Source organism: Crinia signifera, chromosome 1 (genome assembly GCF_055691185.1).
Source record: "Crinia signifera chromosome 1, ASM5569118v1, whole genome shotgun sequence".
In the NCBI taxonomy this organism is placed as follows: Eukaryota; Metazoa; Chordata; class Amphibia; order Anura; family Myobatrachidae; genus Crinia; species Crinia signifera.
In genome coordinates, this window is record NC_139217.1 from 250556987 (window position 1) to 250583779 (window position 26793).

Sequence of the window (26793 nt, forward strand, 5' to 3'; positions counted from 1 at the left end):
TAACATTTCTGGACAAGGCTGTAGATCACTAAAGAATAAAATATTGGCACTCTTGCCTTCCTTGTCAGTGAAACACTGACATCTTCTGCCATTCTAATGGCTGTATTCTTTGTGTTATTTACGGTTTAATCAAGATTCACTAAGAAACCACTTAAAGGACAATCAATTTGACTACCCATCTATATAAATATATAACTTATATACAGGTTGTACTTACCCATTTTACTGCAATGCCCAAGTTACTCACAGACAGTCAACCAGGGCACGGAGGCCCACGGAAGGAATACAGTCATAGGAGCCCATGCCAATGATTGTCGCCAGCTACATTAGAAGCTTGGCTGACAATGGCTAGCTTGGGCAGTATGGATGGTGTAATGGTCAGCATTACTGCCTCACAGCACTGAGGTCATGGGTTCGATTCCCACCACGGATCGAACTGTGCAGAGTTTGTATATTCTCCCCGTGTTTACGTGGGTTTCCTCCGAGTACTCCGGTTTCCTCCCACAATCCAAAAACCATACTGGTAGGTTATTTGGTTCCTAACAAAATTAACCCTAGAATGAATGTGTGCGCGTGTGTACATGTGGTAGGGAATATAGATTGTAAGCTCCACTGGGGCAGGGACTGATGTGACTGTTCTAATATTCTCTGTAAAGTTCTGCGAAATATGTATGCCCTATAGAAGAAACTGGTTATAAAATAAATAACAATGGTCTGGGCTTCTTGATAAATATGTATAGCAAAATTGGTAGTCCATGCATGATTATATATCAGATTAATCACAGAAATGCACTGCAGAATACAGCCATAGCCATGTGCAGTATTATATCATATTGTGTGTGTGTGTGTGTGTGTGTGTGTGTGTCTCTCTCTCTGGTGTCCATTTGTGTCTCCGAAACACTGCCATCTGTTGGCAGCGAGTGAAACTACATCTCTTTCTCTCTCACACATGCACAAACACAGAGGCAATCAAAAGATGGCTTTCAAAGCCTTTGTTTCGCGTGGACTTACTAGTAATGTAATATATGTATAATTCTAGTTTATAGTCTGGAATATGAACCCTACAGGACGGGGCAGCCTCACAGACAGTGAGGTACAAAATGGGCAAGTATTGTTACACATGCAATACCTTTCTTTAATGTTTATTTTAGTAAAAGGACGTCTGTTTGTCCTACTACATACCTGATATGGCAAGCAGACTATGACTTATTTAAAAAGGATGAATATTTGTAACCAGAAGAAAAAGAGAAGATGCTCTGTAGCACACAGATCTAATCAATTCACTCTTCTTTCCACTTTATTAAAATAGAAAATGAGTGACAGTTGTCCTACAGCAAGCAGAAAATAGTCCATTAAAGTGGGATTACTAATATGAATGACAGGTGCAAAGAAAACACAAGTTTTATTAAAATCAGACTTAAAAGGTTTTTCATTTCTTCAAATCCTGTATCACCGACAGACAAAACAATTTTTAAGATAAAGGACTAAATGGGATTCTTTTATCATTACACTGAAAAAAAAAAATATGTTTTTTGTTTGTTCTTTTCTTTTGAGCATGTCAAGTTAGAACGTATACAGCAGGAAACACAAAAGTGTACATAGAACTGAAAGGATGGGAATACATAAACTGCCCTACTCACATTACCATCAGAGGGGTTCCCAACCTTAGTCCCCAGGCAAGCCTGACAGAATGCATTTATCAAAGCTGTAACTGGAGGTGACCCATTGTTCTTTGGTGATGCCCCCAATACTGGAAATGTTTTATTTCCACATGAATGAGCAACACAAAAAGGTCACAGTAACAAGTTGAGGTCCCTGCTTTGACTTAAACTAAGGACACATAACATTCCCCCCAGCTTGCTTGTCATATTATACAGAGTTCCTCTAAGGTGCACTTGAGATGTTGCCTTATAATGCCAAAACCTTTTACCATCACGTCAGGCAGGTTGGTATGTACTGGCTTGCAGCCACCAGGCTTTATGGTCTATTATATGTTGCTGTTCTGTGCTGGGAACTGTTTAGAGTCAATAACAATCAAAGAAAGTATGAGACATTGTAGAATGTGTCTACGCAAGTCTTACAGAATAAAAATACTCTTTGTAATGTGGGTTGGAGTACAAGAACAGATAAGTACACACTATACAATATATCATGCATCCATGAAAACGTTTGACCAATCGGTACGACAATTGTATAAAGTGTGTACACTCAATCTCTCATATACACACATTGTGCTGAATGTCAGATGGGGCATTGTATGAGGTGATGCACATCATGTAGTGTAAAAGCAGGACCACAAAATAAGTTCAGAATCTGATGTCTGGCACTGTTCTAAATGATGACTGCAGTGTGCACAAGAGCAGGAATTAATTGTATACAATCCCTGGAAAGAATACATCATGGCATCGTTCCAAAGATTGCATAGTGTGTGTGTGTGTGTGTGTGTGTGTGTGTGAGTTAAGGGACCTTTATTAGTCAGATCAGAACAACCGTTCACTCTTGTTACAGCTTTCATTTGTACCCAACTTAAATTACACTTTCCTTAGCATTACTCTAGTTGTACTAAACCAGTGATGGCTAACCTTGACACTCCAGCTGTTGTTGAACTACACATCCCAGCATTCCCTGCTACAGTTTTTCTATTTGGCCATGCTACAACTGATGCAGGGCATGTAGTTCAACAACAGCTGAAGTGTCAAGGTTAGCCATCACTGGCTACTCTTTGGGTTAAGTTGATGAGACACTTAAGGTGCCCACAGACGCACCGATCCCGGCGTGCGTTCTGTGCTTAACTAGCACACATAGCATCGCATCGTATGCCTTGTGTGATAAAAAGCTAGTACAAAAAGTATGTGCAGCACATACATTTTGTACTGTGCGATGAGGTGCCGCGGGAGCGCGCACCCCATCGCATAGCATCGCCGAGATCGGTGCGTGTGTGGGCACCATTAGGAAAACATGCAACTGCCAAGTCTAACTAGGATGACTGATGATTTCTTTTACATGGAAATGGCAATGTAAAATGCAGACCTTTCCAGACTGGTGAGCAAAAACAATAGCTTCCCTTTGCCACGAAGCCTGAATGTTCCATACCAAGCTGGCAAATTATGCATTAACTACTTTCCTGGCATATCTGCATGGGATACAAATCACTGACAAGGTTGTTCCTGTGTGACCGTGCCATCCTATTCTGTCCCATGGCAATTCAATTGCTTTGTGCAAACTTCGCTCAAAGTGTCAAAACATGTTTTAACCCTCTACAAATATTGGTGCCATGCGTAGAAGCTCCTACATCAAAAACATTAACATTATTGGGCAATAACCTACTATAAATGCAGAAATTTACTGATCAGTGATATTTGGTCGCTTGAGCCACAAGGATTACCAAAGTGTTAAATGGTCAAACAAGTACCTGTACGGCTGCCATCATTTTCCTATAAACTTAATAGGTGTATGTGAATGGGAAGTTTCATGGTGAGAGACATCAAAACGTATAGGGTATAGGTCGGTAGTTCTCGCGAGATTCCTCTTAATCAACAGCAGCCGGAGACTGTCAGTCCTATTCAGCGACGAAAGCCGGAGCGTGGGATGACTGCAGCTGGACAATTTGTAAGAGAAATTTTTACATATGGTCCCCAAAGGATTTTTTCCACATACAAACGGCCCTTGACACAAAAAATGTTCCTCACCCCTGCAGTTGAATTTAGGAAGTACATAAGGCTAGGGACAGATCAAGGTGTCCTCGATAGCAAAAGAAGAACATGGCAGATAAATAAAACTTTTTGATCTTAATACGGTAAAGACTGCCCAATACTAGATTATAGATTTTGGATTAAGTTTTCAATCTCTTCTTGGGAAAAAAAGATGGAAATTACTTTTTGATGTGTGCTGTGTCTGTATCGAACATATCTTTTAAAAAGCTGACTGTTATGGATTGACAAAGAAAGTCCTCAATTGTTTACGAAGAACAAAAATAGCAGTCAGGAAGTGCAACATTCTACTAGCTCAGTCATACATTAACATTATTATAGTCACTAGAAAATAAAAGGCCAACACTGCTCCTCAACATTAGAGGGGGAATTCAGTACATGACGGTCGAAGGAGCAATTCAAGCGCTGATCCCTTCCATTGCAAACAGCTGTTGGTGCTGACATTACGGTTTTGCTATTCAATCATTTTGATGGGCTGGTAACGAATTACAGTGTAAAAAAGGAGAAACTCATGCTTTATACATAGAGAACACTTGTCTCCCTTAATTAGGAAAAAAGAACCAGCACTCACGGTTTTCTTAAAAGATAACATATTTCAAGGACACATCATGTTTATATGTCTGTTGGCAGACCCAAGAAACCCAATGAATTAACAGGCTCTTTTTTAGAAACGAATAACCAATTGTATACGTTTAAGATAAAAGGTCTATGGTAACTGCATATGCCAATTTGGAAGCAATATTATCAGATAAAATCAACTCAACTCTGTTTCTGGTGGAGTCCAACTTATTGACTTTGCATACAGATATACTATATTGTGATAAAAGTGCTTGAATCACGTTTAAGGGCAAGTATAGTTTTCTGTCCTATGTATTTTAAAACCCCAGGACTTCGGCAAAAGTTGGATAATAGTTCCTGGCGTTATGGATGGAAACTGAAGGCAGGCACACTCATTAGTCATCCCAAGTCCGGGTCCTTAGGGCCTTAACCTCAGGGAAGGCTCATCAGCACTTATTGCAGCAAGGTTATGTTAAAAACACGGTCAGCCTGGGCATGGAGTGCCTCATTACCTAATTAGCAAGCTGCTGGCTTGCAGTTAGACACTATTACTGCATGAAGTGAATGTTGTAATGAATTTATGTTAAGGGGAATTGGACAATAGACCCTTCTTACACAGAGTACACATTAGACGTGCAAATGCAATTGTCAACCGCATCTCCCTTGAACTTTCAGACAGGTGAAATAGTGCATACACACTGTGCAATGTTACAAACAACCTAACAATATATCATGCAATAGTAGGTTGTTCGGTTAAGTATAAAAAAAAATATTGGTACTTGTTTCCTAGCACGGTGCCCGTCGGGTTGATCGCATGCCTTAAGTTTAAGGTACTTAAGGCATGCGATCGACGCGATGGACCCGATTTTATGTCAATCACCAGTGTATTTGCCGGTGAAAGAGAAAATCGCGTTGAACACGATCAACGCGATTTTCCCATAGAGAATAATGTTAAATGATTTTTAAAGTTAAAATCGGGTTGATCGCGTCGCGTGGCGAGCCCCGCGAGGGGACGCGTATACCTGTGAAGTTATGCGCGTCCGATCGCTGCGATGCGATCAACCCGATTTTACATAGGGAACAATGGGAAATGGGCCAATATAGCCAATTTCTCATTGTATATGGTTAGAAAGTATGGTTAATGCCCCCCCATTGTTAACGCCACCCCACTATTGAAGACAAACCGAAGTGTGGCGACCGGCGGCGGTACGCGTCCTCCGACATTTTCATACCCCCACTATTCACGTCGGCGTGGAGTTGATTTTATATAGTGTGGCGAGCGCAGCGAGCCACCGTGCCCGAAGCGTGGCGAGCCCCGCGAGGGGACGCGTATACCTGTGAAGTTATGCGCGTCCGATCGCCACGCTTCGGGCTCGGTGGCTCGCCACACTATATAAAATCAACTCCACGCCGACGTGGATAGTTGGGGTATGAAAAAGTCGGAGGACGCATACCGCCGCCCCTCGCAGGCTCGCTGCGCTCGCCACGCTTCGGGTTGGTGTCAATAGTGGGGTGGCTTTAACAATGGAGGGCCATTTCACCCATCAGGGGGGGTTTGCTATTAAAATGGGAGGGCGTTTGGGGCTTTTTACATTGAATTCAATGTAAAATTGGGTCTCGGGGAACCATTTTACATGCATGCAATGGACGCGATTTTTACGACCCGATTAATACAATCAAAATCGTGGGTGCCGTGCTAGGACACAAGTACCAAAATATATATATATATATATACAGGGCTATATTTCTGCCGGAACGGTCCGGAACGCCGTTCCTGAAGTTCAGATAACAAATGACGTCATCAGGAACGGGGTTCCGGAACCTCTAGACTTCGGCATAAATGCAGAGAGCTCAGCCTCAGACTAACCTGTCTAGCCGAACCACAGCCTCTCTGGGAACGACCCCTTTACCATTACACGAGCAGCGCCTGTCCTGATAGGCTGCCCGGAGCCTGGCTGCGCCCCCTCACCCAGCAACCAAGTTGATGGACAGTCTTAAGTTCTCACCCCTCTGGTGAGCTGCGCTCTGCTCCCTCCTCCTTCCAAGCAGGACTTGCACGGCACAGAGAACACATGTTGCTGCCTCTGCCCCCTCCTTCCGTCGGAGCAGGTAGAGGGGGATTGTAAATCATTCTGCAAGGATCTTTAAACACTGTCTGTTCCTTCCATGTAGCGTGCAGGCAGCCCTCCCCCCCCCCCCCCCCTTCCTGGGAGGGAGCACACAGGTGGGGGCTGGCCTGTCGTAAAATGTGGAATGCATCCACAGTGCACAGTATCACACAGTGCACAGTATTTAACTTGCAGAATTTGTGCACATTGGGGTCCTGGCAGTGCAGCAGTGAGATAGGGTAGGGGGTTGGCATCATGTTGAACTACACCTTCCATCATGCACTGCCACACATTTGCTGTTATTATGCTAAAATGGTGGCAGGGCATGGAGATGTAGTCCCTCAGCACCTGGAGTGGCACACAGTACCTACCCCAGAGAATGGGTCATTGTATAATGCCACAGACTAGGGAGCATAGGTGAATCTAGGGGGTGGTCCGGGGGTGCACCGGACCACCCATTAGATCTGGGCAACACCGGCCCTCCAGCTGTTAATGAACTACACATCCCAGGATGCTTTGCATTAGTTTTGCTATGTGGCCATGCTGAAACTGATGCAAGGCATGCTGGGATGTGTAGTATATGTATTTTTATCTTGGTCCTTTATGAGGTGGTGTTATATTTATTTATTCTGATCTTTAATTATAATAAATTAGCAATAATTATCCATTGCGCTCTGAGGGATATGTCTCCTAATTTTTTTGTGTCGGTATGTATTTGGCCTGGCCTGGCCAGGGCCGTAACTAGGGGGGAGCTGGGCGCTGAGAGACCCGGACGCTGAAAGCCGCTGCAGCAGCCGGCAGCCGCAGACTGAGTTGCATTATGTTTAATTGGAATTATGGTGCGTGGAATTATGTTTAATTGGCATTACGGTGTTGGCATTATGTGTATTGGGCATTACGTTTAATTGTCACTACGTTGTGTGGCATTATGTGTAATTGTCATTACGGCATGTTGCTTTTTGTAATGGGTATTATGGAGTTTGCTAAAATGTGTAATGGGCATTACGGTCTGTGGTCTAATGTGTAATACCACGCACCTTTTTGTGATGGCACGCTTCCTTTCCATGAGGACACACACCTTTTTTGCCGCGCGGCTTCGCCGCGCAAAGGTACGCAATGCTGCATTATTTGGATCTGGGACCACCCATTACCATATTTCTAGATTCGCCTATGCTAGGGAGCACTGGCTGGGGTGCATTGTTTATCTGGCACTGCTGTGGGGCATTGTGTAGCTAGCACTGCTGGTCGGTATATAGGGCATTACTGGTGCCATTATATGTATATATGGCACTGCTATATAGGGCATTATGTGTTAAAAAAAAGTTTTAGCACCAATTTATGCCCCGCCCCTTTGGTAGCTCCACCCACATCACCGCCCGCTTCTGTCCCACCCACAGTTCCTGAACCTCTTTTCCTACAAAAATAGCACTGTATATATATATATATATATATATATATATACATATACACACATACGTTCAAAAGTTTGGGGTCACTTACGAATTTCCTTATTTTGTTAAAGAAAAGCACGGTGTTATTTTCAAAGAAGATAAACATTGCAACCAATCAGAAATACACTCAATACATCATTAATGTAGTAAATGAATATACTAGCTGCCAACATCTGTTTTTTTTGTTTGTTTGCTAATCGCGTTAGAAGAATAATGGTTGATTATAAAGCCCTTGTACAATGTTAGCACAGCTGAAAATGGGTTTGCTCGTCAGAGAAGCTATGAAACAGTCTTTCCTTCGAGCTAGCTGAGTATCTGGAGCATCACATTTGTGGGTTTGAGTATTTTCTCAAAAGGGAGAAAAAAAAAAAAACTTTCATGTGAAACTTGACAGTCTTCTTGTTCTTCGAAATTAAGGCTATTTCATGTGAGAAATTGCCTAGAAACTGAACATTTCCTACAATGGTGTGTACTACTCTCTTCAGAGAACAGCACAAACAGGCTCTAACCAGAGTAGACAAAGAAGTGGGAGGCCCCATGCACAACTGAGCAAGACGACAAGTACACTATAGTCTTTAGTTTGAGAAATAAACACCTCACAGGTCCTCAACTGGCAGCTTCAGTAAATGGTAGTGTTCCTACTATGTTTTGCAGGGTGCCGCTCCCTGCCTATTATTAAACTATTTCATGCGCTCTGCCCTTCCCTGCACTTAGCCACCCAGCAATCAATTGCTGTGGGTGGCTGCCCCTCCTTTAACAATGATTTTCATAGCACCACCAGGCTGAGAGGGGGACAGTGTCGGTGTGTATTACTTGGCGGGCAGGAGAGGAAGAGAGATCCCTAGCTGCAGCAGCTGGGCGCTGCCTGGGAACTGGATAAGCAGCTCCTGGCCACCGCTTGCACAGACAGAGTGACTGCACTGTGGAAGGAAGACCTGCGGCCACCAGCACCTACCCCTTGCCAACCAGCCCACACCCTACCCCCATGGGCAAAGATAACATAAATTTCCCCTTTGAAATATGCATGTAATCTCCCTCTGCAAAAGAGATGTAATCTCCCAGCTATTCCAGCTGCCCCACACTGCAACCTGGGGGTTGGGGGCTAATGCACCCCGCTTGGTGGTCAGCAACCTGTCCTAAAATAGTCCTAGAGTGAAGACAAGGTGACTGAACTTTTTGTATACATTGACCTAACTATCATCAGATATATGGGGGGAGATTTAATAGGATGAGAGATTCAAAAAAAAAAAAAAAAAAATTATATATATATATATATATATATATATATATATATATATATATATATATATATATATATATATATATATATATATATATATATATATATATATATATATATATATATATATATATATATATATATATATATATATATATATATATATATATATATATATATATATACACATACATATATACATATATACACACACACACAGGTTGAGTATCCCGTATCCAAAATGCTCGGGACCAGGAGAATTTTGGATAACGGATTATTCCGTATTTCGGAATATTTTAATATTTCAATGATGTATTTTGAAGTATCTTGCATTTATGCTGTATAAACACATAATATACACACAACTATATTTTATTACCACATAAAATACACACAAACATATTTTAATTGTTCAAAAAACAAGGTTTCAAAACGTGAAACAAAATGTGTGTACTATCTCAGCACTGAATTTGAATGCCAAGCAATCATTGTCTTGCACATATATAGTGCCAGTTACATATCATGTCCCCAGTGATGCTGTTACATATGTCCCCAGTGAGTTTTTAGCAAAAAAAAAAAAAATTTTCACTTTCTGGAATGTCCGTATTTCGGAATAATTCAGATATTCGGATACGGGATACTCGACCTGTATATGTATGTATATATATATATATATATATATATATATATATATATATATATATATATATATATATATATATATATATATATATATATATATATATATATATATATATATAGTTCTTCTGCAATACGCATAATCCTAAATTAAATATTATAGAAATTATATGTATTCCGCAGCGCTGCACAGAGAATATTTGAACATTCACATCAGTCCCTGCCCCAGTGGAGCTTACAATCTAAATTCCCTACTACATGTACATGCAAACATTCATTCTAGGGTTATTGTTAATCAGTTTCTTAGTCACCTTCTTGACTAGGACCTTTCTCCCCCGATCACTCAGTTTAGACGGCCGGCCAGCTCTAGGAAGAGTCCTGGTGGTTCCAAACTTCTCCCATTACTGATGATGGAGGCCACTGTGCTCATTGAGACCTTCAAAAGTGGCAAGTATTTTTCTTTACCCTTCCCCAGATTTGTGAATTAAGCCAATCCTGTTGCAGGGGTCTACAGACAATTCCTTTTAGTTCATGCTTGGACATGCACTGTCAAGCATGGGACCTTATACAGCCAGGTGTGCGCCTTCCCAAATCATGTCCAATAAGCTGAATTTACCACAGGTTAATTAATCTCAAGGATGATCAGTGGGTGCACCAGAGTTCAATTTTGAGCTTCATAGAAAAGGTTGTGAATACTTCTGTACATGTGACTTCTTAGTTGACAGTACAATAGTTCGCTGGATGTAAAAAATACACTATTCTTTTCTTATGTAAAACATTGTACAGAATTCATTTGCAGCAGATAGTTGTCCAGTATTTCAAGATTCATACACAGACAGAAACCCAATGCGTTTCGTCATTTCGACTTCATCAGGGGTTATGAATAAAAAATCTGAGTGTATAAAAAGTAAAATCGGTCAGTGTATTTCTGTTTACTTGTTTAGTTTTTTATCACACACTGCGTGTCATGAAGGGCCGGTGTCCTGCGCCTGCACCTCCTACACAGGCCATGCCTACATCCATACCCCTCAATCAGCTGCTACTGGCTACTGTTCTCCTCCACCCACAGACTGGCCAGGATATCCGTGCAGTGACTGGATAACATGCCTGCCCATTACAGAAATACAGCATCAATATATGCAAAGAGGCTAAGGCTGCTCCTCAACTGCACCAGTGGCACACACCTACACACACACAGACCCCTGATTAGTCTGACAGAGCCCTGGCTCCCAGCAGCAGGACTTCCAGAAACATGTCAGTGCCTGCGAGTGGCGGTTACCCGGTCTATAATCTGACCATGGTGTCCGTAATTTTGATGTGCTTTTAACTAGTCCTTAATTATAACCATCGATAGTGATTTGGGAAGTTACAACCGATCTTATGGTGAACATTAAATATACATATAAACATTACTGTAACAGATATTTCTGAAGGCTTACAGGAGGGTAAGCTTTGAAATATTGTTTACACACCATATCCGTTGTTGATTCATGTAGTCTTATTTTGTTATTTAACTTCAGAAATGTACAGACGTCAGAAACGGAGGTCTAGAGAGTCACAATGTTTCAGTAAATACTAGCTTATATAACTAGGATATATACATTGTTTAAACTATGCAATCACATCGAAAGAACTGCATCGGATGTGCATTAATTACAGTTTTAGCTCTGAAAAAAAATAATTATATATATATATATATATATATATATATATATATATATATATATATATATATATATATATATATATATATATATATATATATATATATATATATATATATATAAAATTCTCCACTTATGCCGGCACTCCAATACTTCAGATCAGCTTGGTCGGTGCACTCCCACGATGTATACAGAACTCCAATAATGAAGGCACACGACACAGAGATTCAGTTCCAACGAATGTATTAGGCTAGAAAGCATCTAGCGCTTTCAAGGGACACAGCCCCCGTCTTCAGGATGGTAGCCTCTTACAATACAACAATGTGGTCACACAACCCCCATGCCCGCCCCACCAACATATAAATAGATAACCTCATTGATTACTCACCTGTCCCGTCGCCCGGTTCCCGCGGCCGCCCGTCTCTGTACCGGAAGTGCGTCATCGCATCACATCCAGGATATCAGAAGCTCTGTCCTGGAACGCAAGCCATGCGTTCCAGGGCTCTACTTCCGCATTCCACTAGATAGAGCACGCAACTCCCTTCCAGAACAGTGCTGCCATCTAGAACACCGATGCTATAGGACAGTGAACAATCTGCAATACAAACGTACAGGAATAGTGATGAGTGATGAACAATACAATGATACAAAAAACATATATAAACATGAAAGCTTAATTTTAGAGCATAGATGTACAGACCTGCGTCCAATACATTAACTGCACCTGTAAACAAATTTAGGTTTAACACATCGATCCTAGGGTGAAAACAGGAACCCTGCTACTCTGTCAGAAATTCATAAATTCAATACGATCACTGGATTAATAATTAAGCATAACTATGCAACAATAGAGAAATAGGAAAAAAGAACCCATCTCACACCGGAAAACAGACCTTTAAGCTAAACTATTCCAGTTTATTTTGTCATTGAGACCACCTGGTTTGGTGGTCCCAAGTCTCAAGATCCATTGGGTCTCCCTAATGAGCAGTTTCTTCGCTCTATCCCCACCCCGGGCACATTCTGGGACTTGGTCCAAGATGAAATATTTTAAAGATGACAGTGGATGACCCATGCTTTTAAAATGCCGCGGGACCGGTTGCTTGATAGTATTCTGCAACCATTACTCCCTCGTGAGAAGACCTTCCTCAAGGACACTAACACCTTTCTCCACAGATTAAAAGAAATTGGGTCCCTCCCTGCAGGTGCACTTTTATGCTGCCTTGATGTGTGCAGTTTATATACATCGATACCCCACGAAGGGGGTTTGAGATCGATGAAGGATTTTCTGTTGAAATATTTGGACCCTGATGTTTTTAATCATGAATTGTTTCTTTCCTTATTGGAATTGACATTGTGCCGCAACTTCTTCCTATTTGATGGAGCATATTACATTCAGCGTAGAGGGTGTGCAATGGGTTCTTCCGTTGCCCCCTCTTACGCGAATGTATATATGTTTGCACAGGAACAGGACCTCTTCTTCAGTGACCGGGCCATCTGGGGACACATCATGCTGTACCTACGGTACATAGATGATGTGTTCCTCATCTGGACTGGGGGTGAGGAGGGGTTCCTTGACCTAATGAGGGACATTAATGCAAAGAGTCCGTTCATTAAATTTACATATGAGCATAGCGAGTCTAAAGCCAATTTTCTAGATGTAGCCATTGAGATCAGAGATGGAGCTATTTCCACCAGTAGATTCTCTAAGAGCACTGATAGAAACACTCTTTTGAGGGCCTCGAGCCATCACCCACCATCCCTCAAAAAGGGTTTGCCCCTTTCACAGATGTTGAGGGTGGCACGCCTGACTAGTGACAGGGAGAGATTGCCCCATGAGTTAGATCAGATGATTGAAAGATTCCTAGTCAGGGGCTACAACAGAGACCTGTTGTTAGTGCAGAAACAACAGGTCTTGGAGATGGATCCCGAATCCCTGTGGTGCCCCAAAGAAAAACAAAAGGGAAAGAGAATCCCCTGGGTCCATGAATTTTCTCTTACTAGCCCCATTGTCCGGAGAGCATCTCGGGCGCTATGGCCCATCATCCGGATGGATAATGAGCTACCTGGCCTTAAAGATCACAGACCACTCCTTGCATACACACGGGGGAGAAACTTGAGGGATCGGCTTGTCCATGCTGACATAACAAATTATTCTCCGTCCGTACCCCCCAATGTATATACCAAAGCCCCGGGGTGTTACGGGTGTGGCATGTGTATAACCTGTAAATTTATGATTAAATGCAAGAGCTTTAAACACCCTCATTGCGACAAGAGCTATGATATAAGATCTGTGCTCACATGTTCCTCTTCCTATGTTGTGTACGCCATCATTTGTCCTTGTGGCCTATGGTATGTTGGTCAAACCACCCGTAAGTTCAAGGAAAGAATGGGGGTACATAGGTCCTCCATTGATTTGAGTCTCCGGGGAAAAGATGTGGACCAACCGGTCCCGCGGCATTTTAAAAGCATGGGTCATCCACTGTCATCTTTAAAATATTTCATCTTGGACCAAGTCCCAGAATGTGCCCGGGGTGGGGATAGAGCGAAGAAACTGCTCATTAGGGAGACCCAATGGATCTTGAGACTTGGGACCACCAAACCAGGTGGTCTCAATGACAAAATAAACTGGAATAGTTTAGCTTAAAGGTCTGTTTTCCGGTGTGAGATGGGTTCTTTTTTCCTATTTCTCTATTGTTGCATAGTTATGCTTAATTATTAATCCAGTGATCGTATTGAATTTATGAATTTCTGACAGAGTAGCAGGGTTCCTGTTTTCACCCTAGGATCGATGTGTTAAACCTAAATTTGTTTACAGGTGCAGTTAATGTATTGGACGCAGGTCTGTACATCTATGCTCTAAAATTAAGCTTTCATGTTTATATATGTTTTTTGTATCATTGTATTGTTCATCACTCATCACTATTCCTGTACGTTTGTATTGCAGATTGTTCACTGTCCTATAGCATCGGTGTTCTAGATGGCAGCACTGTTCTGGAAGGGAGTTGCGTGCTCTATCTAGTGGAATGCGGAAGTAGAGCCCTGGAACGCATGGCTTGCGTTCCAGGACAGAGCTTCTGATATCCTGGATGTGATGCGATGACGCACTTCCGGTACAGAGACGGGCGGCCGCGGGAACCGGGCGACGGGACAGGTGAGTAATCAATGAGGTTATCTATTTATATGTTGGTGGGGCGGGCATGGGGGTTGTGTGACCACATTGTGTTATTGTAAGAGGCTACCATCCTGAAGACGGGGGCTGTGTCCCTTGAAAGCGCTAGATGCTTTCTAGCCTAATACATTCGTTGGAACTGAATCTCTGTGTCGTGTGCCTTCATTATTGGAGTTCTATATATATATATATATATATACACACGGCCTGGCACTCCCTCAGCTGGGATTATATACACACACACACATATATATACACACACACACACACATATATATACACAGACAAAAGGTGCGGCACTCGGGTACATACGACACTGGAGACGTGGGTCGTCAGGCAACGTTTCAGTTTATAACTGTTTTCAAGCAGTGAGACAAAGGTGCAACAAACATTTAAATACCTGTATTGACGCCGCCTCTCGCCGTGGGGGATGCCGGCCTCCGTGCAGTGACGCCCGGTGGATGCTGTCGCGCTGCCGATGACGTCATGCCGTCAGCGTGCTCACCTCCTCGGGAGGCGCGCCGTGGTTGCTAAGCAACAGATGTTACACAAACGGACATACTGAAAAAAAGCAAAATACATCATAAACACCGTGCATACATACAAAAAAGTACCAATAAATACATAAAGAGAGCGCATAAAAAGCAGCTGTCCCGTTAGAAGGACCATACAATTTGAAACTGTTCATAGAGCGGATCAGCAACTATAAGATTAATGAAAACAGCTATAAGAGATATACTCATTGAGCCCTTTTGGCTGGATTACATCTAACCGGGCTATCCACCGGTTTTCACATTGAATTAATTTCAGCCCACGATTACCTCCTCTGATGGAGGGAACAATCGTATCAATCATGCGATACTGCAGACTGTTGAATGGATGCGCCGCAGTGGCGAAGTGCCGCGCCACAGGTTGGTCGCTGTGGCCAGCAACAAGGGCATTACGGATGGCAGACCTATGGGCTGTCATGCGAATTTTAAACTTGTTTTCGGTCTTGCCGATGTATACCAGACCACATGGACATATGATCTGGTATACAACGAACGTAGACTCGCAATTGAGGCGATGTATAATTTTGTAAGTGTGCCCAGAATGGGGGTGTTGGAATGTATCACCCGCCAGTAAAAACTGCCAAGTGACACAACCGCACCTGCTACAATCTAATTTAGGAGGGGGCAAAAATGAAGAAGCATTGGTTAATTTCTCAGGTTTAAGGTTGGCTATGTCGGTCTTTACCAGCCAAGACCTCAAGTTCCTGCCTCGGGAGTAGCATGGCATGTGTCTGTGGTCTTTAAGCCCTATGGAGGAATCTGAAGAAATGGTACTCTTTACCTAGAAGGGCGCCCGTCGTGGTGATCGCGGGTACATTTATGTCTGGCCGCGACGCGACCGACGAGATGCCCGCGATTTCCCATTGAAACCCATGTTAAACATGGAAATCGCGTCGGTCGCGTCGCGGCCGTCCATAAATGTACCCGCGATGCGATGCACCCGATTTCCCATAGGAATCAATGTTAAATGGCCCGACCGACGCGATTTTACTGTTAAATGCCTCAATGGACCCGATTTGGCCATAGGAATCAATGTTAAATGGGCTACAGAGCCCAAATAGGCACAATTAACCCTTAAATGTCCCCCCAAATTTTTAACGCCACCCCACGATCCACGCCAACCCGAAGCGTGGCGAGCGCAGCGAGCCCGCGAGGGGCGGCGGTACGCGTCCTCCGACCTTTTCATGCCCTACTATCCACGTCGGCGTGGAGTTGAGAATAGAATAGTGTGGCGAGCGCAGCGAGCCACCGAGCCCGAAGCGTGGCGAGCGCAGCGAGCCCCGCGAGGGGACGCGGATACCTTCACAGTTATACGCGTCCCCTCGCGGGCTTCACAGGTGTCCGTGGCGACGCGGACACCTGTGAAGCCCGCGAGGGGACGCGTTTACCTGTGAAGGTATCCGCGTCCGCTCGCCACGCTTCGGGCTCGGTGGCTCGCTGCGCTCGCCACACTATTCTATTCTCAACTCCACGCCGACGTGGATAGTAGGGCATGAAAAGGTCGGAGGACGCGTACCGCCGCCGCTCGCCACGCTTCGGGTTGGCGTGGATCGTGGGGTGGCGTTAAAAATTTGGGGGGACATTTAAGGGTTAATTGTGCCTATTTGGGCTCTGTAGCCCATTTAACATTGATTCCTATGGCCAAATCGCGGGCATTGAGGCATTTTACATGAAAATCGCGCTCAATCAGCCTTTTTAACATTGTTCCCTATGGGAAAATCGCGGTCATCGCGGGCAGCAGATTTTTATGTACCCGCGATTTACCCGCGATGCCCGCGATTTTTACCCCCGACGCCCGCGATTCCAATCGCTGGCGCCCTTCTAGGTAAAGAGTACCGAAGAAATTAATGGCCAATGGCTTTTAGCTATCTTTTGGATGCTCGGAGACATAATATTGTACTTGTTGACCCATGGAACTATGGCGTTTTTTTGTGTGTCCGAGCACTGTTGGGACAGTAAGGTGTATCTGTCTAGTTTAAGGGCTTTGTCTTTGGCTTCCTCTAAGATTTTATTGGCATAGCCTCTAAGTTTAAGTTTGACTATCAATTTTTCAATCTGTTCTATTGCCACCTCCCTATTGCTATTGATGCGCATGATGCGGACCATTTGTGAAAATGGTAGGCCGCGAATCAATGCCTTGGGATGGCAACTTGAGGCCTGCAATAAAAGATTGCGGTCTGTGGGCTTGGTAAAAACAGTGGTGGATAGTGCATTTGATTTGATGTCAATATGCACATCCAAAAAATTCATGGATTTTTGGTCCATGGCATAAGTAAATGCAATGGGGCCACCTAACTGGTGGAATTCTTGAACCTGAGAAATTGTTAACCAATGCTTCTTCATTTTTGCCCCCTCCTAAATTAGGTTGTAGCAGGTGCGGTTGTGTCACTTGCCAGTTTTTACTGGCGGGTGATACATTCCAACACCCCCATTCTGGGCACACTTCCAAAATTAGACATCGCCTCAATTGCGAGTCTACGTTCGTTGTATACCAGATCATATGTCCATGTGGTCTGGTATACATCGGCAAGACCGAAAACAAGTTTAAAATTTGCATGACAGCACATAGGTCTGCCATCCGTAATGCCCTTGTTGCCGGCCACAGCGACCAACCTGTGGCGCGGCACTTCGCCACTGCGGCGCATCCACTCAACAGTCTGCGGTATTGCATGATTGATACGATTGTTCCCTCCATCAGAGGAAGTAATCGTGGGCTAAAATTAATTCAATGTGAAAACCGGTGGATAGCCCGGTTAGATGTAATCCAGCCAAAAGGGCTCAATGAGTATATCTCTTATAGCTGTTTTCATTAATCTTATAGTTGCTGATCCGCTCTATGAACAGTTTCAAATTGTATGGTCCTTCTAACGGGACAGCTGCTTTTTATGCGCTCTCTTTATGTATTTATTGGTACTTTTTTGTATGTATGCACGGTGTTTATGATGTATTTTGCTTTTTTTCAGTATGTCCGTTTGTGTAACATCTGTTGCTTAGCAACCACGGCGCGCCTCCCGAGGAGGTGAGCATGCTAACGGCATGACGTCATCGGCAGCGTCCACCGGGCGTCACTGCACGGAGGCCGGCATCCCCCACGGCGAGAGGCGGCGTCGATACAGGTATTAAAATGTTTGTTGCACCTTTGTCTCACTGCTTGAAAACAGTTATAAACTGAAACATTGCCTGACGACCCACGTCTCCAGTGTCGTATGTACCCGAGTGCCGCACCTTTTGTCTGTGTATGCTATTTCTTGTGAAGGCACCGGGCCAAGTGTAAGTGTGTGTGTAGGTGTGTATATGTGTGTGTATATGTGTGTGTGTGTATATGTGTGTGTGTGTGTGTATATGTGTGTGTGTGTGTGTGTATATATATGTGTGTGTGTGTGTGTGTGTGTGTGTGTGTGTGTGTATATATATATATATACATACACACACACACACACACACACACACACACATATATATATATATATATACATACATATACACACACACACACACACACACACACACACACATAGATATAGGATGTGCCACCACCAGCATACACTTCTTAGTTGACAGTACAATGGTTCGCTGGATGTAAAAAATACACAATTTTTAATAAAATTTTCTTATGTAAAACATTGTACAGAATTCATTTGCAGCAGATAGTTGTCCAGTATTTCAAGATTCATACAGACAGAAACCCAAAGCGTTTCGTCATTTCGACTTCATCAGGGGTTAGGAATCAAAAATCTGAGTATATAAAAGTAATCGGTCAGTGTATTTCTGTTTACTTGAATTCCTTACAGAGCTTTGTATGAATTCACTCAAATCTAATGGTAATCACAATAAAATATATGTCTCAAAATCAGGACTGTTAGGATCGTATAGCTTGTGATGTACAAATAGATCAAGAAGCACGCCGCAGGACTCCCATTCCTCTCCAAAACCGCATGCTTCTTGATCTATTTGCACATCACAAGCTATACGATCCTAACAGTTTGAAAAAGGTCAATAAACAGCCGAAACGTTGCCTGCAGAATCCAGAACCAAGTCCCAGGAGTGCCTCTGTTGCGCGCGTAATATATACATATATACACATACATATATATATACGCGCACACACACACACCCTGATACCACAGGCACTGTTCACAACGCCCACGATAGGTCCAGCACATCCATGAATGATTAAATCCATGTATTCAAAGCAAACAAAATGAAGGCCAATATACTCATCCACAGGCAGCAGCATATCAACATGATAGACACGGAACAAAGCAGCATGTCATGGGCCATGGACAAAACTCAGATATAGATAGATAGATAGATAGATAGATAGATAGATAGATAGATAGATAGATAGATAGATAGATATTCAGTCCAGCGAATAATGGCTCACCAGAAGCATTGTAAAATGAAAAAAGACAAATATTATTTACATCAAGCTTTCAGGGTTTTATGCCTTTCCTCAGGACACAACTCCTACAGCCAGCAGAATTGTGTCCTGAGGAAGGGGGTAAAACCCCGAAAGCTTAAATACATGGCGATCCGGTACTCCAACTAAACAAAGCAGAAAGGGAGGGTGCCCCGGCGGGTCAATGCGTAGCTCTCCTGTGGGATCAGAATCCCTGTGCCCGGCACTCACAAACATCCAATGAAAGAGACCTCACCACAGTCTTATGGCATACATATATATGCGTGGGCAGTGATATAAATTTCCAAATACTGCAGCACTCCAGCACTTTTGAAAAAACGTGAAAGAAGTTTATTTCAAGCAACGTTTCAATACAGATAACTGTATTTTCCTCAGGCTAATATCAGTGACTAAACACACCAACCTTTTATAAGAACAACCAACGCTGGTTCAGCCCACCGGCGTGCACGCCTCGGCTGACAGCGCTATCAAATGACGTCACAGTGAGCCATTACCGGCTTGTCTCAATAAAAAACAGTGTATCGGAGGTTGCTAAGGGTCTTCAAACTGTGGCCCTCCAGATGCTGTGGAACTACATGTCCCAGCATGCCCTGACAGTTTCGGCATGCTCTTATAGGAAAAAATGTGGCAATACATGTTGGAACATGTAGTTCCACAACATCTGGAAGGCCACAGTTTGAAGACCCATGCTGTATGACAAATGGTTATATTATAAATACCAGAATGTTTATATGTATAAATTAAGCACATTACAGATATCATTTACATTTAATATATGACATCAGTAAAATAAAATACATGAGTAAAATGAAGAGTTAAAAAATGTATGTGTATATAAAATTCAGACTAGTACTGGACTAAAAAATGTTAGAGGAAGTTAGGAGGAGGTAAACTTTTGTAGGAGGTGCAGTAACAGGGATAGTGACCCAATATACACATATAAAAAAAATATTTTTTTAACTCTTAATTCATTTTACTAATGTTATTTTATACATCTTAAATACTGTGGTATTTATAAAATATACTCTCAACAATAATTCTGGTTATACAATTTTATACATGTATGGTCACTGAACCTCTTTAAATTTTATATATGTATTCTTTAAGAAGCTTACCATTACTTTTAAGCTTAGGGTTTTTTGAAGTATTGGCTATATATTCATATACTAATACATAACCGAAACCCCATCTTGTGTAATGAAGTTGTATTATTAAGGTTGCTAAGAATTATAAAAAGTTACAGGTGTCACCTATCTTAAACTTAAGGTGCCCACACACTAGAACGATTTTGGGGCCGATTGGCCAATTTCCGATAAATTGGCCATTATATCGTCCGATAATCGGTCGAAAATCAGCCGATTTTGGTCCGATGCGCGCTCCCGTGTATCTTTAGCTGAATCTTCTGATCTTACATGCTGCACAAAAGATCAGAAGATTTAACAAAAGATCCATAGGAATGCACAGGGGATCTTAAGAAAAATCTTTGGTAAAGATGTGCGCTTGCCTGAAATCTTTTGTCCAGGACAGAAAAAAGGTTTCAAGGCTAATTTATGCGCACATCTTACAATTGCAGATCTTTCTAGTGTGTGGGCACCTTTACATTGATACATGATAATGAAATTAAAGCAACCCTGCATTGTCAGATGAGACCATAATACAGCCTCTAGATAGCATGCTCTTTTGACCTCCCCGCTACTGTCAAGGTGCCACACACTAGAAAGATCTGCAATCTTAAGATGTGTGCATAAATTAGCCTTGAAACCTTTTGTCTGTCCCAGAAAAAATTTCAGGCAAGTGCACATCTTCACCAAAGATTTCTCTTAATAGTCCATATGCGTTTCTAAAGGCCCCCATACATTAGGCTGACTTGTCCTTAGGACAAGTCGAACCCAATTCTCCTGTGAGCCGCCCGGGAGCTCCCCGGGAGGCTCACACACAATTTGACATGTGATAAATCGCTTGCGATTTATCACGTCGGGGCGCAGGGGGCGGGCGGTGAGGGTCAGGAGGCGGCGGTGCTCTTATCAGGGGGAGCAGTGGGGCGGGCAGCGGGTCCCTGAGTGCTAAGCTGGCGGTGCCGGGGAGTGCTGACCTGGCCGGGCGGTGATTATCATAGATATCAGCACAGAAGCGCTGCGGGACGGGACGCGCAGTGGCGGGTATAAGATTTAAAAAAACCTGTCAAATGACTGGCCGTTCTCTGATTGGCTGGCTGAAAGCTCAGCCAATCAATCAGAGAGCGGCTAGTCATTTGACAGGAATTTTAAAATCTAATACCCGCCACTGCGCGTCCCGCTGCGTGCTGTGCTGATATCTATGATCATCACCGCTCGGCCAGGTCAGCACTCCCCGGCGCCGCCAGCTTAGCACTCAGGGACCCGCTGCCCGCCAAACTGCTCCCCCGGTGTCTGCATGCATATGCCTGTCAGGTGGGCAGGCATATGCATACAGGGAGGTCGGACGTGATCGTATGTACTGACCGTCCGACCTCCCTGATCCGGTCCGATGCGCATGGGACCACGCATCGGATCGGATCAGATATCACACACCTGCGATTTTAGTCCGATTTCACCCAATTGTACACCATGTTGTAATTATTGAGATTGAAAGTATAAAAGATCACTAGTTGAATAATGAATGCAGTAGAGGTTGCTGATCACTTACCCTCACTAGACTTGGAGCCAAACAAGCACAAATGGTCTTCATGTGTTTTAAACACTTTTCATGAGACATAAAATTGCAAACTGAAAAAGAAAAGAGAAATTCCAGTTATTCATTACAAGTCTGATCCAGCTTTTTAAAGAATTAAATAACTAAATAACTATAGTATATATCTGGGGTAGCCAACCCTAGTCCTCGAGATCTACCAACAGTGCATGTTTTGCAGGTCTCCTCACAGAATCATAAGTGAGCTAATTAGCTCCATCTGTGTATCTTTTAAAATGTGTCAGTGATTAATGAGTGCAGCAGCTAGGTTGTCTGGAAATTGTGAACTGTTGGTAGCTCTCGAGGGCTAGGGTTGGCTACCACTGATATATATATATATATATATATATATATATCTCTTCGTCCAGGGTGCGGCACTCCCATCACATCAATAAAGGATAACTGAAGTCTCAATGTACTACCAACGTTTCGCTAACTTTATTAGCGTCTTCAGAATAGAACACGCTAATAAAGTTAGCGAAACGTTGATAGCAGTTGAGACTACAGTTATCCTTTATTGGTGTGGCATATTATATATCTATCTATCTATTTCTAAACCCAATATTCCACCTCGCGCTCTATATACAATTAGATTAACCTTATTAGTCAAAAAGGTTTGGCAGCCTTTACCACAATGTCTCCAGAGTGTTAAGGGACCCCAACAACCATATAACACCCAGTTGTGGAATGGCGCCTTCATTTAATAAAAGTCCATAAATATGGTGGTCCAATCTCCAGTGAAGCACTCAAAGCAGTTCTTTCGATAGCTTTATTTTCAGAAAGTTGTTCCAGACACAAATAATGATGTATAGAAACGGGTTTCGTCTTAAACAGACTTCATCATGGGAACAGTTTTGGGACTTCAATATAATACAGGTTTCCAACAAGCAATGGAATTTTGGGGAGGTGCCTCCTCCACTTGGAGTCCTTAATTAGGACTAACTCAGATCCGTTCGCCTTCACATTCTAGGAAGCCGGTACTTAAATTCTGATGGTAAGTATACTTAAGTGTAAATAACCGAGTGACTTTAATATCCACTTAAATGTGCTTCCCTGCTTGTGCTCTAATATGTTACCAAGTCTTACAACTTGTCAGATCCAATAGTTGAGATGGGTGACAGCACATCCAAATTATACAGCAGCAAACCAATTGGTCTTTTTCAAAAAACCACTGTGGCCTGAAGGGAAGGTACAACATTACCCGACCGGGGATAGCAAGCCCACCCGGCTGGGTGGGCAGCCAATGTGTGGGTTGAGTGGAGACCGTTTCCTTTGTTAGGCCAAATTACGTATGTTGGTTTGGGGTTGGAGATTAATAATAGCCGTTCTTTCTTGGCCACCATTTAAAATAAAAAAAAAAAAAAAAAAAAAAATAAAATAAAATAAAACAAAATAAAAATTAGTTTAAAAAATTATTTCTTCAATAAATTTCAGCTAACAAATTTCTGCCAAACCATGTCTCCGCGTCTTCATTTCTTTAATAGAGTGTTAAGATTACATTTCTTTAATAGAGTGTTAAGATTACATATGTCAACTTTATCATGCAAGGGTCACACATCCGCTATTGCAAGGTTTAAGGGGCTATACAGCAGCACTAGTAGGTTACAAGGGAATGCATAAAAATCCACTACGAAATAAATAAGTTAATAGCTTATTTGACTTTGTGACTGTCGAAATAATGCTTGGGATGACCTTCCAACCATGTCGACCTATTTCAGGCCTCGATCTAACCCATGTTGACCTTCAGTGGTTGACGCAATGTATGTCGACCTTTAGTTGGTAAACCCAGAGACCCATGCCTGAAAGTATGGCTTTCAGTTTCGCTGGTGTATTCAGATTCGCCATCTCAGGGAGTCATCTGAACAAATTTGTGAAAAAAGCAGGGAAGCTTAATAGTTCCCTGCTCTATGCCTGGAACCCAGGAATCGTTCCACCCCCTATTCCAGCAGTCACTACAGCCTCCCCTAACCTCAGCCGCTGGCACATGCGCAGAAATGACCTGTGCGCTAGCTTCATGCTTTGCAGAGGTCTATGGGAGAAGACTGCATTGCTGGAGCCGTGGATACTGAATCACTTTGTCAAAAAGGCAAATATATATATAAAACTTTGAGCATGTGAGAGAGAAAGATGTAGTTTCACTCACTGCCAACAGATGGCACACGGACACTAGACACATTATTATATATATTTTGTGTTCCATAGTGGTCTAACGAACATCTGTGACATCCTTTCAGCGTCTGAGGTGCTAAGTCCCCATCCACAGGGACTAAAGCTTTGCAGTGCTCAAGTCAAGTGCGTAGTAAAGCAGGGGACTGCATCCCTCTTACTGGCATCTGCAAGTGAACTGATGAAAAGCTCTTCCAAGCACCTCATGAATTTGAGTTAATTTAGGAAATGCAGGACATGTGTAATGCCAGACAGCTAATATGATGTAGCTCTGAAAGCAGAGTAACAGCATCCAGGGAGTTTTATGCTAGAACTTGTACTATGTAGAGACAATTTTGTCTAGAGAAGATGATCCAGGTACTAGAATAATCTGATATTATTTATTAACAGTTTCTTATATAGCACAGCATATTCCGTTGCGCTTTACAAAAGGAGACAAGTGATACAAACAGAGTATTTACAGACAGTCAAAAGGTAGGAGGGCCCTGCTCGCAAGCTTATCTTGTGATGCAAACATAAAATGATCTTACAATTCATTGTGAAGTATAGGTAAAATTTAGAGTACAGAGGAACCTGTTCAGTAGGATATCCCGCCAGTCGGGATCCCAGCCACCAGAATGCCAGCAGCGTGGAAGTGCAACAAGGGCCATTGCTGGCTTTCCATATGGTTCAATTCCCCTTCTATGGGGGTCGTGGACCACCACAAGGGAGAATAGATTCTGTGCTTCGTGTCTCCTGCTGGCAGTAATGTCAGCATCTTGTTGTAGGCATCCTGACTGATGAGATCCAGACTGTTGGCATAGTAACTACATCCCATATAACCACAAGGTGCAGAACCTAGTTTGCAGAGGTTAAGCCCTTATGCTCTCAATACTTTTTATGGAAAAATGCATTTGTACAAAGTGACTACAATTTGTAATGTTTTACATGTCAGTTTTCTGATCAAGATGCTAATATTCATTGACATGAATAACACACCACTGCAGATCACATGAACACTCTGATTTACAAAATAATAAAATCAGCATATACCTTGCGCACACAAAGCCATTTTAAAAGGTCAAAGTGTGCATTCTTCAAAGGTATCAGTAGGTTGAGCAAGCAAATTTTTAGTCAGAACTAAAAATTCAGCCTGTTAGTGCTCCTGCATACACAACTATACAATTATTGTGTAGGTCAGATGAGACTGGCTCATCATTCAGATAACTGAATGCCCCTTTGGCTTAGTTTTCCAAACCTGGTGTACACTGCAGACCAGTTGGGGGTACTTGAAAATAATATTGGTAAGTAGTCTTCCATTGCCATGGAGATTTATTAACAGTTGCTTATATAGCGCACCCATTCATCAGCACTTTAAAGAGAATACTGCGATGTGATGAACCACAGTGCGTCACTTACGGTACCATCTGCAGCATCATTAGCCTCTCCTCATGCTTTTGCCTTTCCAGCAATCCACTGGTAGAGAACACACTGCCCTCAGACAAGAGTGATCATCTGCCCCACACTTATAAGTGTGTAAACTCGGATACCATACACAGCCAGCAGCCAGACATAGGAACCCGATTCCTGACCGCCCACTACTCCTCCTCTACTTCTTAATATAAAAGAACACTTGTAAGTACCGTGGATATTTCAATTTGAGAAGAGGGGGTACTCAAATGAAAGCGTAATCAAGGGATACAGGAGCTAAAAAAAAAGGCTGGGAACCACTGAATTTAGTGTGTGTGATTACTGACTGCAATTTTATAGCACCTCTTAATGCATATTTTACTAAAACAAAATAATTTATACTATGGTTTGTGAATAACTGCAGGCAAGTCTGACAAATGAATATCTGCCAATTTCCTATCTATACACATGCTGTACTACAATGGGGAATAAGAAAGAACATAACAGTGTTATAAAGTGTAGCATCTGAAATTGGAACACAGTTACTTTCAGAGTACTGTACAAAGTACAAGCCAAAGGGGAAACAGAATGCTTAATTAACAGAGGTTAAAGAAAGAAAAGCATCTAGTCAAGTGACAATAACACGCAGCCTCTCTAAGCTAAAGGGTCCCGACAAGACCGTCTTTCTCGTGTTGCTTAGTTTGTAATTCCGCACAGCCTGTCTTTGATCTACTGAAGAGGGAAATAAAACTGATCGGATACAGACTACACATCAGCGGTAATTGTTGTCAGTCTGACAAGCAGAATCCCCAGAAATACTGAAAGCTGATCTTAGAACTGGCATATTCATGTTGTGGGAGTATGTCTAAACAAGAGAGGAGGCACGCAAAAGGAATCATAATTAGGCTTTCCAGGTCAATATTCATTTAAAATATCCGAGAAGTTGCACAGACAACAAAGCTGTAGGCTTCATTACATTTCCTGTCACCTCTTAGATAGAAAAGGCCCAAAAATAAATCCTG

General features: G+C 42.6%; 1 protein-coding gene across 1 annotated transcript in view; it reads right to left on the minus strand.

The window, feature by feature from the left end:
• The window catches only part of DGKQ (diacylglycerol kinase theta), a 149625-nt gene that overhangs the window by 94062 nt on the left and 28770 nt on the right, over positions 1-26793 (minus strand). Inside the window, exon 2 of the mRNA XM_083180019.1 lies at positions 22175-22254. Coding sequence (XP_083036145.1) covers positions 22175-22254 — 80 coding nt within the window. The remainder of the gene's footprint in view (positions 1-22174; positions 22255-26793) is intronic.